General features: G+C 38.6%; 1 protein-coding gene across 2 annotated transcripts in view; it reads right to left on the bottom strand.

Annotated features, from left to right (window-relative positions):
• EDIL3 (EGF like repeats and discoidin domains 3) overlaps positions 1-18,627 on the bottom strand; it is a 257,033-nt gene that overhangs the window by 154,522 nt on the left and 83,884 nt on the right. Inside the window, exon 3 of one of the 2 annotated variants that reach the window (XM_055699781.1) lies at positions 349-378. The exons of the other annotated variant lie outside the window; for it this stretch is intronic. Coding sequence (XP_055555756.1) covers positions 349-378 — 30 coding nt within the window. The remainder of the gene's footprint in view (positions 1-348; positions 379-18,627) is intronic. 2 annotated transcript variants of the gene reach the window in all.

Here is an 18,627-nt window from a genome sequence, read left to right as displayed (position 1 = left end):
AATGACAGATAAAAAGCCCAGATAAACACTGACTGCTTTTGACCTAGTTTGTTGTGTGAAGCCCAATGTGGCAGCTTAATGAAGGAAGAAGCAAAAAGGAATATATGTGGCAGAGAAGATTTTGAACTACTGCTGGAGGACTGTATCTCCTACTGACTATAAACTGAAAAGAAAAAAAAAAAAGAGAGAGAAGGAAGGGGAGTGGACAGAAGAGAAAAGAATCCAACCCCGATATGGCTATGTATCATGTGCTATACACAAAATAAACCTGGTCAAAATTATTTTTAATAAAGGTAGCTCTCAAGAAAAGGTTACCGTGATGCAGATGTAACTGTAAATTATTTGTACCTGCTGAAGTTGGTTCCTCTTCAACTGAGGCTGTGCAAAAGGGTGGCAGGGGTGAGGGGGAGGCAGGGACAGGGAAGGAGAAAGGGAAAAGGAAGGGAATGGAGAAGAAGAAGGGAGAGAGAAAAAAATACAGATGAAGAAATGCATATAGAGCTAATTGTTACATTATTTACATTTTCTTAATATATGAGCAATAAGATATCATGAAAAACTTTAAATAGTTTGATCAACTTGAGAAACAGATGCTTCATCTTAGAGAACCGAGTTAAAATTAATTAATATCTTAGCTTATATTTATACATTGCACTCTTAAACTTTCCCTCTTAATTTAGCTAGTAGGATATGCCCAATACTGCAACAGCAATGCTCAACAGAAGTTTCAGTCAGCTTCTCTGCAGCCAAATGTACTGCCAGAGCTAGCTGCTGCCGCACTACAAAGACACTGCTCTTGATCTAAAGTCTTCAAAACAAGGACCGCAGGACCCAGTTACTGGGTTAGCTAAGGCTGTTGTCTGATGACACAGATAAGCCAGCTGCTGGTTAGCAGTTAGTGAGAGGTTTGGTTCACACCTTTTTTCCATCTCTCCATCCTCCACCCTCCTTCTGCTCCCTTCAGTTTCTTTCCAACTAAGTACTTTGGGAGCAAAAATTGCAGTTTTGGGGTTTGGCTTTAGTTTTCTGTTGGGGTTGGGGGCGGCAGTTGTCCATTGGTGTCTCCATTCCAGATGTTTATTGTCTGAGGAAAGCAATAAAAATCCGTATCTTCATACTAGAACCTTTCCCTTTTGGTGGTAGATAACCATTAAATTGCCTTAAGTTATCATCAGAAAGCACCTTTGACTGTAGACTATCTACTACCAATACATTTAAAAAAAAAAAAAAAAAAGACTTATTCACAGTAAAACTGTATTTTAAAAGTACATCAGTGACCTAGTTCTTTCCCTCCTTGCAGCTGGTATGTTTTATATACATATGCATCATAAAAATGGTCTTCTCACAGTCTGGGACAGTTTTCAATGACAGAAAAAGCAGCACTCAAGTGTTTCTTACTTGGACACTGTAAAAGCACCCAGCAGTTTGAAAGGACTCTCCACAAATGTGATACAGAGACCCTGTTAAGATGCTAAACACAGGTGTCCATACTTCTATTTTTGTTTTTCTTTTAAGGAGTCTCTCTATCAGTTGAAAAGGAAGCTCCTTCTGTTTGATTTCTTGCAGAATCAGTTCTACACAAACAACGCTCCTACAGCTATGGCAAACACCAGTTCATCCTGAAGGCTTCAGAGCTTGCACTTGGCGTAGATAAAGATTTCAAACATTTTCTCAAAGGTCAGTGCAATGCTTGGTAAATGGGCTGCTTTACCTTCAGTATCACTCCATGTATTCTGGTTGAAGAAATTAGTAAAGGGGCAGGAGGATCTTTCCTATTTTAGTGAAATTTTGTCAGGTATAGCGAACACCTGGCTAACAGACTCCAACTGTATTTGAGACCAATTATACACCTTAGTTGATTCAGTACAGTAGTCTATATGCAACTGTTTGTGACAATTAATGCTGGACACACGCTATTTCTAATTGCAGAGTAACATGGTGTCCTTTGGGGGGCTGTCAAATCTAATCAATAGAAAATATTGAATTACTGTCTGAAGCACCAGCCAACCACCTTCTCTCTAACTGACGGTTCCTGAGGTAAATGGGTGATTTCTATGTATATACCTTGCTGTTCAGATACACACTTAGGACAACTACATTACAAGAAAAGTACACTGTGAAATGCAGGATCTAAAATGGCCCAAACAGGGTACTTAATAGGCTTACCAATCCCTTTTGTTAACTCCTCATTTAGTGTTTAGACGTGTTTTGAGGTGTATATAGGTCAGGATCACAACAAGGCTTCAAATTTTACACTAACCTGTTCTTTTACTGTATAATTGCTGAATTGTAAGTGAAATATGTTTGTAAGAGTAAAGGATTTCAAGACAATGAAAGAAAGAAGGGAAAACACCAACCTCTTGTTTTTAAATTGAACTAGTCAGACACATCATTAGTTCCATAACAGCATGACAGCTGATTCCAAGAAAAAGAAACTATTTACATTTTCAGAACAACAGAATCAGAAGTAAATAAACTACAAACTAAGTAAATCAAGCATGTTGTAATTTCTCAAGGTACCAGAGGCAGAGGACTACAAAACCAGAACAGAACATGAAAGTTACTTAGAATTCCGGTAACAAATTTTTTTCAGACTGCTATTTGAATAATATTCTTAGGGTTAATTATCAGGATGAATACCAGCATCAGCAATTCAAAACTGGATTCTGTTATTACTCTGATGGTCGTTTCAGTGGGACCACTCTGCACTTAGGTATACATCTAAATAAAATAGGATAGCTGAGTCCCAGATAAAATAAATCATTCAGATGCCAAGAGAGCTATGCCATTAACATTATTTTTCTGTTTATTTAATTACTTTTGACTATTTGATTGGTGGTTTGGGCTTTCTTAGAAATAAACTGCTCATTTTTGGTCTGAGTTAAGACTACAGTTATGAGAATTGCTTTTGTAAAATGCAAAAGACCTAGTTCTACTTGTCAGTACTGTGTTTCTTATCCTTAGACAAAATTAAAGATGAATATTAAAAATAGGTAGGAAAATGCAGTTATGAACTTGTTTGTACTTCATGCACACATTGTAAAAAAAAGTCAAATTAACTTAATCTCTTGCTATATATGCCATGACCTCTTTCACACCCCCCATAGCTTGATAAGCCATGTTTAAAAAAACAGCCTCCAGTAAGCTATTGAATACTGAAAGAATACACTATTTTTGCTTTATATTAACTCAAATGCAATGTCAGCACTTTTCTTTCCACTTGATAAGTAAATGCACTAAATTACTACACCAAAACATTCGTACAGAACACTGGTTTTTTCCATCAGCAGTGATCTAAAACTTGAAGTTATTTTAAAAATCTACTTATACAGTGACTCATTTCCATAGTAATTACCCGTAATTTACTCTTCTTACTTATTTCGGAGGGGTGGAGAGGGAGTAAGCTGGACCTGCTTTGCTCAACTGAGCTGGCACAAGCTGCTGGGCCACCATCAGCCTGGCTTTCTCCTTCTGACTCCTGAGCAATGAGACTTGCACAGAGGAGACAGGTATTTGACAACTCCCCCCTTCTGCCCCTCCAAACAGTCATGAACACCCCCAAGTCATGGTCTGATAACAGCACTGCATGACCTTAAACAGTAAACTACTCCGCAGCTTTAAAATTCAGTTTCAAGAACATTTTTCTTCCTTTTTAATGCATCACTGAAAAAATATTTTAAGATACATGGCAGCACAAACATTATTTTTTGTCTTCTTAGAGAAAATACAGTGTTCACTTCGGAAAACTTAATCACACTTTCCTTAGAAATTAATAATACTGCATGACATCAGTAGGGAAAAAAAACCCAAGACACGGGCAGATTTGGAAAGCATATACCAGGATACATATTGTCCAACGTATATGAGCTTAAGAGAAATAATGTAAGAATGCAATGCTTGGAGTATCTCAATACCTATTCTGGATTTCTGATTATTTCTGTTACAAAGGTAGAAACCTTGACAGGTCTGGGAAAAATCTGAACTTTGAAGTAAGGTAACTTGAGGGAGGCAGATTCAGTGTAACAGTGTGCTATAGTATGTTATATATTATGACACATTACATTAGTTTTGTGTTTACATTAAGGCTTGTGTTAATTTTATATTAATGTGAAATACGTTTGCCTATAACATTCAAATAAAATATATGCTCATATATAAAAGAATAAACGGAGATATACGACATTATCTCTATGGAAAATGCTACGCAAGAGCTCTACAAAATTAATCAAATGAACCCCCTGTGAAGAGCAAGATTCAAGAGCAAATAACATTTGCTGAATTGCAACGTCAAAAATAAATGACATTCTACTTAGCATCAGATCTCATGATCTCAGAGGACCTGTGCACTGTTAAGACTGACTTGCCAAAAAACTCCACATCAGTCATTAGGAATGTGATTTTGATCTTACAGATGTTTTGTTGACAGTACATGCTTAAGAATTCTGTCTCTTCATGTGCTCCCCATTTACAGGCTTCAGTGCCTTTCTTCGTGAAGTGGCTCAATCTTTGGTTCTCAGCATGGCCCTGTGGGCAGTATTGGCGTGACTGATGAGGTGACCCATGGTCAAGCAAAGGTGTGAAACAAGCTGTGCGTCCACCAAAGCTGCCCTTGCACACAACCCGGCTCTGTCTCGGGTTGTCAGCTTAAATGTGCTAGACACCTCCATGCCACGGCTCAGATGAGTAATGCTATCTCCCCAACTCATAACAAGTAACTCAACATCTCAACTGGCTGCTACTGCAACAATTGATACAAATAATTTTCACCCCCATAGGTATATAAGAGGAGGAGCAAACCCTAAGAAAAACAGATTGTTTTCAAGATGCGTGAAGCTGATAAATCCAGAAAATGCACAACAAATCTGGAAAACACACCATTAACGCCAGTTGGTCAAAGATATACCTGTTAGTATGAGTAAGAGGTTTTTATCTTGCAGTTTTATAGTGAGGTTGAGTTTGTTCTGTTGGTCTGTGTTAATTGTAACTGTAGTACTGGGACACCAGCACACCCTTCACCATTCACACGCCCTTGGGAACAGCATTGCCGCCTTCTAGCTTCAGCTGGCTGAGTTGTGTTTGCAGCTACTCTTGAAACAAAATAAAAACAAGAAGGGAGACACTATGAATGGATAAAACCCTGCTTGGATGACAGATGCTAAATGAAAAACAAAGTCATTAATTAAGAAAACCTAGAAATGTCCGTGGCACTCAACAGAGGAAACCTATCACTCTTCATAGGTTTACATCCACTTAAAGCCTACTTTAAAGAAAAACTTATTCTTTCCTCTCTTCATTATTTTATTTCAATAAATAAATTTCTAACAAAAAGGTATCTGAGAAAAAAATCAGGTCTATGTCTTAGATGTCTTAAAATGACGTTAGAAATGCCAGTAAAGGTGGCTAATTAATTCTCACTAATCTTCCTTTTTTTCTAAGTATCAGGGTTTGGTGCTGAATGAGTACATGTTTAAATATGAAATAAAAGATTTATTTAGGTAAAATTTTGCAGATTAGATAATTATTTTTGTGGTTAGTACCTTCACATTTACAACTCTGTAGAACAAAGCAGCCAATGGAGTACCCACTGAGCCTAGTATCTGGCAGGATGTTCTTCTTAAGGAAAGCAGCAGAAAAAGAATTAGTTTTAAAACAATTATTCAGTTCTTAGTCAGCTGCAGTTCTTGCCAAGGTTTCAAGTGCTGCCAAATGCACAACAGTACTTAAAGCCATAATTCTGAAACCAGGAGTAATCTGCCATGACTTGAAATATCACACAGTTTTGAATATACACACACACACACACATGCTGCCATATGCAGTTTTGAGAAGATGTACGTGTTCCAAAAGAACAGAGAATGTAATCAGAAAATATCCTAGCACTTGTATGAACAAAACCAAGTGTACTCAAAGAGAAAATAGCAGTTAGGACAAATAAACCGCAACTCTACACGGTCCTGTAACACCAGATACTACCTTCAATGCATGAACTTGTTGTGACACTATGCTATTTCTTAACCCAGACTAACCTCAACCAACCAGTCTGCTGGTAGCAAATTACCTTCAGACTGACCAGTTTGCCCCATGGAAATAGATAGTAGGAAGTTCAAAAAACACACAGGAAAACCCAGTAACTTTAAAACCCTAACATTTCAGGACAAGTACGTATCCTGCAGTTTTCAGTGCTTTCCCAAATACTTTGTGGGTTTTGACAAATTTGCTAATATGCCAGTTACAAAGTTCATACTGCCATCCTTTCTGGGGAATGAAGCTGTATAAACCAACAGAGAACAATTTTATCAACATATGAAAAGTCTTCAGATTGCAACAAGACAAAACGAAAAGTATTCAAAAGTAACTGTTTCATAGAAAATACTCTACAATATATTGAACAAAGCTGCCTAGGACTTGGGGCATATACTTCTTTTGCCTTGCTTGGTTCTTAAACGCTACAGAAGAATTAACTTTTTTATTTTTTAAATCCAAATTTGTAGTACTCTTTTCAGCATGACCGAGGGTCAGCATACTGCTTTACTGAGATAATTTCCATGCAAACAATCTTCAACACAGAAAATTTGAACTGTAAATTGTATAACATGCCACGAGGAGAATTCAAAGGAGCAGATGGCAGCTAAAATCAAGGATGTGGTGTTAAGAGGAGTCCCATGCAGGAAGACATCACTTTGGTGCAGTACGTGTTTTTAATTGTTTTTAAGTAACTTCAGGAATAAGGAACAGGAAATACCCTGCAATAAAGCTACACAGCATGAATATAAGTATAGGAAAGAGAAGACTTGCACTAGGTGCAAGAAAGGCAAAGCAGATATTTTTAAAAGAGTAAATATTCTGATTGCCAGGTAAATTTTGGAGACTGGAACATACTGCTTAAGGAATGGTTGACGTACCAGTATTCACCTCTAGCTTTTCTGATTCAACAGAAACAAAAGAAGACACTACTAATTTTGCAGCTAATATTAGATTTATATTTAACTTCACTACAACTCAAATCTATACAATAAATAAATTCGAATCCATTGTTTTTTTAATACTGAAAATAACATGGTGAAAAATATGTGTGATGTAGACTGTGGCAAAACAGTGACAATAACGTCCAATAAAACACTGCCCTCATCTAGATGTATTACCACATATATATGTTATAAACAGCAACAATGACTCATGGAAAATACCTGTTTCTCTAAGGATATCTGCAGAAGCCATACTGCACCTGGACCTTTACACACCTAGCACGTTGTTCTGCCCTAAAATATGAGTGACAAAGAAGCTTACATTAAACCTGAGGCAGTTTGTACAACTTGCTGTGCCCTAGACTGGTTTTACTAAGCATGCAAAGTTCTTTGCAGGCTACTGTATTTCAATAAACAGAAATGCCAAAAGAGAAATATGCTTAAACGTAAGTGTAAAAACAGATTATTTCTCTCTCTTGCTGACACTGATGTGGCTTTGCTATATGCAAAGAGGCAAGAGAGAACACTATGACATGAGGTAAAGAAATAGACCTGGTGTGAGGTTTCTTTATTCTGCTTAAAAATGCTACATTTCCCCCCTTAATTTGTCAGCTATACACCATTCTTAATTTTTCAGAAAATAATAGAAGCTGAGTACTCAAGTATTTTTCTCACAACCAAGTGAAGATAATTTACATTGACTTTTCTTTTATCTTAATGAATAAAGCTGCTTGAAGTCAAAAGTTTATCAGCCTCTCTGACTTCACCCCTGTAAGAAGCATTTTCACAGCAGCCATCAGTCAGCACACTGGTGCTCCTCCACACCTTTCAATTTTTATTACTAGTAGGAGTAAGGCCTATCGATTTTGAGGTGTTGGTTTTTGGTAGTGTTTTGGGGGTTTTTTTGGGGGGTGGGGGGGTGGGGGTGGCTTTAAAGATTTTTCTCATCCCAAGTGTATGGATCTGACGAAACCCATCTCACCCCTACTTTTCCACACATTCCTCAGCGCAGATTTATTCATTTTGCCTGCACCTTCTGCCAGAAGAAGAGGTCCGCATCTTCAGAGGATGCTCTAGCACCCCTTTCCAGCAGCTGCATTTCAAAAGCAATCCCAACCAGCATGTCCCATTGTGAGAAATAAGAGCTGTTGGGCTCTGGCAAGCTGTGTTAAAAATCTGTCCTTCACTCCTTTTGTTTTTCCGTCTTTGGTGCTGCAAACAGATGGCAAAACCTCTCCTTGCCGTTACTCCCTTTCAGCAGGTGTTTGATGGAGGCTAGAGCACTTCCACAGACTCGCATCTCCACTGCACACCGTTGCAGCCCATCACAGAAGCACGGGTTGCTCTTCATATAATCTGTTCTCCTCAGCACTTGAGATGTTGCAAATGTTTTTTACCTGGTTGGTTCAGGTCAGAATAATGTAAAGCAGTACTTTTATCCTTGCTTCTGGATTCAGTAATGCCTTGTGTTCTTCATAAAAAGGCATAAAAAGAAATACAGGATAAGCAGAGAAAGCTGTATGGTGCTCTGAATCACTGAGTGCAAGAACCATAACTTTACCTCTTATCTGCTGATGCATCACTTTTGTTTGGGATGTCAAAGTGCTCACCACTGGATTCCAGACGCTGGACAGTATGTAAGATTTTTGTATGTTATTATAGGACCAGAGAGGCTGTGGAGGCTCCCTCCTTGGAGATACCCAAAAGGCATCTTTACATGGGCCTGGGCACCCAGCTCTAGGTGGCTCTGCTTGAGCGGGGGCAGCTGGACCACAGAATCCAAGAGGTCGCTCCGTACCTCAGTCCTGCTGTGATTCTATGAATCACATTGTGTCTAAAGAACAATTAATGAAGGGCTGTGCAATGAGAGTGAAACAAAATATATTTCTGCAGTTCCTCAACTTTCTTCCTGTAAGTATTTGCCACTTTTCAATCTCTTTACATAAAGATCTAACATACATTTTATGACATCTTGGCTGTCATAGTACCATTATTGAAATACATTACATTTAAAGGACTAATTACAATGACAGTGACGGACAAAATCCCTATTGCTTCCATAGTCTTCATCTCTAATGTTGAAGGTAAATACATCTAAATGCTCTAAGTGTATATTTCTGGAGTTCTGGGAAAATGACAGGCAGATACTTACATACTTAACTTAAAAGAACTACTGAGAAGACCTTGCCTGGAACACGATTGATTCTCATTATAGTTAAGTGCAGTAAGGAACAAGAAATTACTAGCTTGTCTTCTACATCATTAATTGCTTTCTTCAGGACAGAACCTGAAGATTAATCTTTTGTTGGCTACCTACCTTTTGTTTTTCCCTACCTAATTGGAAAAAAAAATTAGCAGGTATTAAGTAGAAGTGAAAAACTTTATGTTTAGGTCAACCCTAAAACTTCTATGCTTGTAGCGAAATACTTCACCTTAATTTCAACCCTTTTAGGAGACAAAATAAAAGTCCAACAATTTTAAAACACTTTGAGTATTTTTGAAAAAAATTGAAATTAGACATCAATAAATGCCTCACAAAAATAAAAATGAAATTCATTAATATATTCTCAGGAATAATTTTCCAAGTTTTTAGGTTAAACCTGTTCCTCTTAGTTTTTAGGTCAATGACATATGCAACAGTTTTTAAAGTAAAAAAAAAAACAAACCAACTTCTGAATTTAACTCACATTCATAAATAATTTGCATGGGCCCCGTGGCATTTTCCAGTTAATATTCATGAAAAAAAAAAAAGTTCAGGTTTAAAGATCTAAACGCCTATAATGCTAACAGGTGCAGTTTTATTGCATTTTCAATTGCCCAACTTTATACAGCATTATTAACATTAACACAAAACTGTATCTAATACCACTATCCAACAACAAATTAAACTTGAAATAACTCCACTGAATTAACTGAAATACAAAAATTAATCCTACAATATTCTGTCAAACAAAATTAACTTTTTTCCCCTCCAAAACGTGGTTGTTTTTTTTTTTTTTTTTCACCAGGAATTTTATGATGACTTCACTGAACAGAAAATACTGCCCTTAAGGAAGTTCACTACAATATCAAATTTTAAATTAAGCCATATATTTTAAAGTCTATGTTAATTACTATGTACAGCATTCTGCAAGGGCTTTCTACATCAAAGATTATTATGACTAAATACAAGATATATTCAAGAAACAGACATAAAAAATAGTCATGAAATATTCATCTGGTCAGCAAATTTTTCTACTTCCTAAATGTTCCATGTTTTAGCCTAGTGAATTTCAGCCGTGACTCTGCATTAAAAGAACACAGTGACACGCTATATATGTAAAACAAATACACACACACACACATATATATACATACTTGTGTGCCCTCCTGCTGCAGGCTGACAGACCAAAATTTCTGATTGCTATCTGCAGTCAATGACTAAATTGAAACAGCCAATATTTGACTGAATTTCCTTCACTTATATTGATTCTTTGCACCACACAAAGGTTTTTACATAAGATCCACTTTATAAATGTAAAAGTGACTGAGTGAATTTATTGTCTTCTTCTAAACTGGAATAAATCAATCAAATACACATTTATATTACTTTCCACTGGCTATGCTTCCTTTACTGTACTTTCTTGCCGTTTGAGAATTTTTTAAATGGACTCTCACAACACTAAGGCACAATTCAGACCTATGTAAGGCAGATGGAAACTCCACTGACATCACTGGAGTTCAGTCTAGCCAGGACAAAATCTAAGCTTACAATCCCAGGATAATTAATTCCTCTGTAATTAGGTCAAGTTTTCCCAGCAAAAAGTGATCATATAAATTTTGCTACCATTTTGCCATGACAAATGCACACCTCAATAAGTGAGAAGCTTAATGAGGTTCTAGCTGTTTCTCAAAACATATTATACTGTAAAGATCTTCAGCCTTCAGTCCACCAGTGGCCTCACAAGTCTGGGGAAGGTTAATAGTTGCATGTCTGTGCTTGGCTGCTGCACATCAAGGCAGTCAAACAGGTCACAGGAGAAAGGGTTAAGGTGGGTTTTTTTTCCCCGCTCCTTCTTACACTGGCAGAAGCTTCTGTGCTCCTTAGGGGAGATGACAGCTCAATTCAATGAGCTTTCTTTTCCTTCAGATAGTCTTATCCCTGATTTATCAGGCAACTTAAAAAGTGACTGTCACTTTGGTGGATTGAGCGACTTGGTAAAAACTAAAGAATGGCAGATGTTGTTTGCTTCCTAATAACATTAAAGAAATTGTTAATGGTAAATACATGTTATCCATAAAAATTGAACCAGTAAACTGAAAACAAGCAAACAAAAACATTTTCTGTCCATGTTTCCTCTCCTTCATCTTTTAAAAGTCTTTTTGCTTTCTTAGTCACAGTGAAGCCTTTAAAGGGTACTTCATGTCTGTTTTCTGTACTGTTTGTTCTACAAGTGACAAGAGGGATGTTGCTCTTTCTTTAACTGAAAGTCCAAATTACTTTCTCCTGATAGACATCTTGCAAACCAATTAGATTTTTTTACTGGATATAAACTTCTTTGTTTCATTTTTTCTGTGTGCTGTGTACATCTTCAAGTATGATCTTCCATGAATAAGTGTCCCAGATCTTTTGTATTACTACTGTGGTTTGGGGAATTGTTTCCAACCTATGATACTAGTGACACTAATCCTTTAGGTTGTTCCTATATTAAACTTTTTCCAGCTCTCCTGCTCCAAATTGGAGGTGAATAAGGTTCTCATAAGCCTTTCAAAAGGATATTCCCACACATGTCCTGTGGTCTGCATCACCTCTTGCAAGTACGAGCTTGTTATCTGCTGCTGTTCTGCAATAAAATTACATTTACAGGGTGCCACCACCTCATATCATTATCATACCTTGCTCTTATATCTTTTCAGTAAGAATGCAATCTCTATAATGCCAGTGGTACTTGGTATTATGCTAACCAAGGATACATCCGGACCACAGAGAGTCCGTGTTCAAGAACACCTTCCAAAAATGTGTTGAGGATGGTCAGAACAATCCAGAAGAACTTATCATGTCTCATCCAGCTTCCAGAACTTACCAATTCTCATCCAGTTTTGTTCAGGACACACTATGTTGCATAGCAGCCAGTACTAATATCCATTTTTAAATAACTTCTGCAGTTTTCCAGGGTAAAAGCAGAACCAACAGTTTATCCCTGACACTAAGCTGCTGATCTGTTCTGGTGTATTTCGAAATTCTACAGGGTTTCATACTGCTCATCCTTTCGTTCATCAACATTACTCTTGAAATATTTATGGGAAACTTTATTTCTATATTCAGCTTCTCTCTGGGCACACATCACATTGAATTACACCACCTCACACTTCCTTCAAATGCACACAACCACACTCCCATCCTCTTTGAAGCTGGGACTGCTGTTGATCTTGTACAGTCCAAAGTACAGCTTGCAGTGCCCAGCTGCCTACATGACAATGATGCTGCTCTACGACTGAATGCCAGACTTATATCTTTTCTTGCTCCTGATGGCTTTCTCATCAGCAATCTATATTTACCCACTGATCAAAGAATTGCTGTGTTCATACAGTCCATTTTCTGTCATCACACCCATTCTTTTTCAATACTAGGAGTAAATATTACAGTTAAGATTCCTGGTATGGAGACACAACAAACCCTCAGAAAAAATCCCTTAAAATTAGTTTGCTGTTTATCTTATCTTATGATGCTGCTAAAACAAATTTGGATCAAGCTATCCCATTCTTGTGTCTACATTTCAGCAGACTTGAAAATACCAAAGAAAGATACAATGAACACCTCAGAAATATCAGAACAAGAAACACTAGCAAAAATGAAAATAAGGGTTAGAGAGTTCCATTACTCAGGTGGTGGAAACATAAACGGAGAAGCACCTGAGCACTATTTACATAGAGAAAATAAACCAGATCCTGAAAAGCTTTTTGCTTTTCTTTTTAAACACATACTTACAAAGATGATAAAGTTCAGTAAATTGGAGACGTTCACATCGAAACATAAAGTGATGTTTCTATTAGATGAAGGTGTAACCGTATAATGTACCAGAGTGGTAGTCAAGTAAATGGTCAGGAAAAAAATACCCTGAAATATACATCATTTAAAAAAATGGCATTTTCCACCTACTTTTAGAGCAGAGGCTGCCAACTAGGTCAGCTGGACTTATCCCACCTCATCAAATTGCCTACTTTAAAATCACCCCTTCTGTGTACCTCACATTTGTAAGATTCCTGAGAAATGCAGACCTCTAGTCTGACTCTTTGGGCTTCATGCAGCAATATTTGGGTGCGATGACACACCATGACTTACAGGAGGTCATCCTGTGTTTCGTAATAGTCTGTTTTGGTCCTAATGTTGATGAATCCTCACAGCCAATCAGCAATACAATTCTATTCAAGTTGGAAGCTTGTAAATAATGGGCCCTGAATGCTTGTTAAAAATGTTACAGTGCACATATATTAAAATAAATAATATATATATATATATTAAAAAAAAACCACACCAAAAACTCCCAAGTGCTATGAATGTGTTCAGTTCTTTGGAAAATGCTCAAATCAGCTACCAAATGCACTGTTTCGTTTGTAAGTGTGGCTTGATTGTGTTTACCCATTCCTTTAAACAGCGCATATCTTTCTACTTTCCCTGAAGCATGACACCTGTATTCTCAGATCCTCTGTCACCATTTCCCCCTGACACAGGGTTTCAGGACCCTTCTGCAGATTCTTCTAAACTTTATGTACTCCCGAAGAGTGGAAACGTGTAGTCCTACAGGTGACATAGTCCTACAGGTTACACATGGCACTTACTAATCAGCAAAACTTAATTTTGCTGGTTTTGGTTGAACTGTGGAATCAGTTCCCTCCCCTTCCTTTGGGCTACTACTCAGCTGCTTTGTTAGGCCGTTTTGATTCCTTTTAATTATATTCCCTTAATCACTTTGTTCTCACCAGGTAGGTCACTAAAGTTAAGTTTCACTGTACTGCATTCTGGTTTTCCATTAATCACATTCTCTTTGCTGCTCCAATTCTCACCAGACAGACTGTTGCCACTGTGTTTCATGTACCACGTGCTGAGTAATGACATTAAAAAAATTCTGCGTTTATAAAGCTAAATTGTCTCCTCCCCACCTAAATATGGTAGCGAAGACTGTAAAGGTACAAACTAGCTATATTTGTTAAGTTGCTTCTGCAAGCCCCATCTCCTGTCCCACTGAACCAAGTAGAGTCCTCAGGTTCCAGGAAGACCTGCCCCACCAAGGTATGTGACTTCAGCACAGAAAATGTAGCTTTTTTTCTCTGGCAGGCCAAAGGCATGTGGTAACATCACGTGTCTCACAGGATAATCAGCCCTATAGAGCTGAAGTAGACAAGCAAATTTGCAAAGAAAAGTAAATGGTAGGCAACAAACAAGTCTGTGACTTAGGGCTGCCAATTCAAAGAAGAAAGTGGACCTACTACGGACTATTTTTTGAATGAACACATCTCAGAAACGTGGATACAATACTGTTTGTTACAGAGTATGAAATTAATTTTGGTAGGAAATTAAATTATATAAAAATAAGTCTTTTAATTCAATTCCGATTAACCAGATTATTGGAGTTTTAATATTTCTTTTCCCAAACAAGGGTCGGATATTTCTCTAATAGTACTGCTATAAGTTTGATTTTGGCAAGGCCAGACAAGAACTGTGTAATTTAATTCTTTCTGTATTTAACTGTAAGACGCATGAAAGAAATGCTTAACACATCCCAGTTCTAACAGTATCAAGATTCATAGCTGCTAGTTTAATATTCACAGTCCTTACTTTAGGAAAATTTTATTTCATGGGTTTTGGGTGTTCACATATTCAGTTGCAATACTTGAAACATAATCTATTTAACTTTGGATTACTGATTCTTTGAAAGTGCTCAGGTCTTTTCTTCCATCTTGAGAGGGCAAGTGACGGATGCACCGATGTTTTGCAAGTAGCCACAACTTGCATTCAGATTGATATATCTAATTACTTTGTTTATGCTACATTGGTCAGGGTCTGCTATTTTAATATAACTAAGACTGATCCCAGTGACACTACTGGTGAGGACAAAGTTAATCCACTGCTTACTTTTGCTGCTGACTTAGGCTAATGTATTGTTCAGCTATGAGCTAATGACTCCTGCAGATGTTTCTTATTTCATGCCAGGAAAGGCAGAAGCTGAACTGAAATATTTTCATTTTATGACCATTATAGTTCCCCTTATAAATTATAGCTCATTCAGTCGTATTTTTGAATAAATCAAGTGACACTGACAACGTAGTTTTCCTATCTGCAAAAATTAATCTTACAGGACCAAATTCTGGCTTCATTAGACTGTTCATAATGAATAACATAACTGATGATCAAAAAGTTGACCTGCCTAAGAAGGACAGAAAAGTAGTAAGAATTCTTAATCAAGGCATACCTCTCTCTTTCAACAAGAGTACATTTGTACTTAAATATGTTGGCGTGCCTATGTCTTCATATGATTTCACGCTCTTACTGTCCCCACCCTACTTACACATTGAGAAACCCAAGAAGATATCTTCAAGAATGCCTTTTGGTTAATCTAATGCCAATTCAAATTTACTTTCCCATAGTCATGATTGGATATGGTGGTTTACATTTCTAACACACTGAGTTTTAGCTGTTAAAAAAAAAATATTTTTCTTACTTGTTTCTCAGGGCTTTAAGACCTGATCCACAATCATGATTCTGTTACAAGCCTTGATCTTATCACTGCCTGTGCATAATGCAGACCTTGTGCCAGCACAAGGCTACAACAGCTTCTCAGGACCTTTGACAGACATATCTATGAAGCTAAGAATCCCTACTAATGATAACTCTCTTTGCCATAGTAGGAATGTCATTGATTCATACTGTCCCAACAAGCAGAAAAGCTGGTTAATGTAGTGTGAGGACTCATCTACCACGAGAACTGGGGTTTTGTGTGCAAAACTAAACACAAATAGTAGTTTGAGTATCTGAAAATGGTGTGGTTTGAGTCTTATAATGCCTTTTAAACAACATTAATACTTAGATAAGCATATGCCAGTAAGCCCTAAAATACTGATGTCTGTACTCACTGTAGGCTCTCACTGAGAACCTAATTTTCACCTTAATTAAATGCAACTTGTTGGTTTGTGCATAAACATATTGGAACTGAGCTTTTCACTCTTCCTAAACCTCTAGTTGCTGCAACTGGTGAACAAACTCAGAAATAAGCATTTTTTTAAAGAATGTGTATGTTAGTAGACATGAAAAATCTCAGATCTCCTGTTCTGATGCATTTCTAATAATGTATTAGGTTTTACTCAGTTATGCCCTTTCTTGGCACGTATCATTCATTGCATCTCATGGCACACCACTTCTGGGATCACCACCTCTCTGACTTTGTCCGTCTGTCAAAGCACCTAACTGTTCACACATTGGTGAAAAGCCTTGGTGACACCTACACAGCAAAACACTCAACAGGAAGCAGCATGCGCATGTTGCAAAATGAAAATTTGGAAGATTCTATCTTTGGCCTCCCCAGTGCAACCTCACAGGCCGTGTCCCTCTACTGTCACTACTCAGGAAACAGGTCGATGTGCCAACCTGCCAGAGGCCACAGACCAGTTCAGTAGCTAACATAGTCTAACTTTTCTTATGGCTTTAATCTTTCATGAATTACAGCAAGGAATGCAAGTACTTCTGCAGAATAAAATGAAAAATCATGACTTAAAACGTGCATGCCCCTTCCTTGTGAAATCAAACTTGAAGATAAGGAACGTTTGTGTAAAGGAATCTTTTAAGTATCCTAATGTCTGAGCATCACTTGTTTTGGTTAGTTCCAGCCTCCACACTCTCCATTTTGTCTCACTGGACAAGCAGTGCTCTCTTTGTCTGAGATCCCACAGCAACACATTCTTCATATGGTTGGATTGAACCTCTCAGACCAGAGAAAGAAAGGAGGATAACGTATCTTGCTCATTTTTTCCCCCATTGATGGATTTTACTACAACATATCTGACAGTTTGGGAACTATCGTAATTTTTTTTGCCTTGGTTTAGGTTTTTGTTTTTGTTTTCTAAAGCACGTTAATTATTGATTCATAGAAATTCATTTAGCCTTAGGTATGCATTTGAAGCTGTAGCTGCTTCTAGACTAGGTTTGAAAAGAGGCCAGATGCATTGTCAGTGTTCCTAAAGGTGAGTATTACAAACACAGAAGTCAATTAAAAGATGAAAAAAAGAAAAAGAAAGAATTCACAATTTGAATATAGACAATCCTAGACAAGTCTCCGAGGCATGCTACTCTGGAAGACATGCTCCCCAGTGGAGGATGATGCCACAGGACCATGGGGAGCTTTCCCTGAACTAGCAAAACCGAGAAGCGAGGGCAGAGAGAAAGGGGATGCCCCAGCCCCCCGCCCCAGAGCAGGAAGTCTTGAGACCCTGATGAGCAGCAGCTCTAACTCAAGTGTAGGTGGGGCCAGTATTGAAGATAGCCAAACCCCAACACGTATGACAGCAGCACCCAGGGAGTACAAATGCCGAGGAACGTGGTGAACAGCCAGCTGGTGCAGGGAGGGCGTGCAGGAAGGCCGCTGTCCCTGTAATGGCTCAAAGAGGTGGCCTTCAGGAGTGGTCATCACCCTTCCAGAAGAAAACTAGCCATGGTTTCCACTTGGCCGAAAACCAGCACCAGAAAGCGTGTGGCAGCCCAGATGGAGGTCCCATGTAAACATGAAGCTGCCCAAGTCACGGGCTGCAGGGGGTGCCTGAGCGGGTCACTGCTATGGGAAGGCAGCAGAGATAACACCTGTGTGAGGTGCGACCTGGTGGCCGATCTGCTCAGCCTGGTGACACAGCTGAAAGAGGATGTAGAAAGGTTAAGGACTATCAAGGTTTGTGAGAGGGAGATAGACTGGTGGAGCGACATCACTGAGACAAATGCACCAGATGGACACATCACAAGAAGCGGAGGCTCCCCTACCTGCTCACCATCAGGCAGATGGAGGGGTCCTAAGTGGGGAGGAATGGAAACAGGCCCCTGCTTGGGGCACCAGGTGAATCACCCCCTAGCCTATTTCACCTTCCCAGGTACCCGTGTACAAATGTGACTCTGGAACCCGAAGGGCAGGAAAATGATGATGTGGACAAAGGTCCATCCAGATTGGAGAAGTTGCCTAGGGAGAGTCGGTTGCCCCCACACATCACAACCAGCGCTGTCAGGAAGAAAAGAAAGGCAGTTGTCATCAGCGACCCCACTCTGAGAGGAACAGAGGATTCAGTATGGCAACTGAACCTAACCCAAGGGAAGCCTGCTGCCTCCCTGGGCCCAGGTAAGGGATGTTACTAGAAAACTCCCTTGTCTGGTACGGCCCTCTGATTATTGCCCATTACTGGTCTTCCAAGTGGGCAATGATAAAGTCCAAATGACAAGTCTGAGGGCAATCAAGAGAGACCTCCGGGCCTTGGGGTGACTGGTTGAGGGATCAGGAGCACAAGTAGTGTTTTATACTGTCCTGCCAGTTGTAGGGAATGACGGGGCGTGTAATTGGAAGGTCACACAGATAAATACCTGGCTCCAGGTCTCCTGTCCACAGATAATTTGGGGTTTTGGGTCATGGGTCAGTTTACATGGCACCAGGCA

This window comes from Falco cherrug, chromosome Z (assembly GCF_023634085.1).
Source record: "Falco cherrug isolate bFalChe1 chromosome Z, bFalChe1.pri, whole genome shotgun sequence".
Lineage (NCBI taxonomy): Eukaryota > Metazoa > Chordata > Aves > Falconiformes > Falconidae > Falco > Falco cherrug.
Note: the sequence above shows the minus strand (reverse complement) of the source record. Positions and strands in the feature narration are given on the sequence as shown.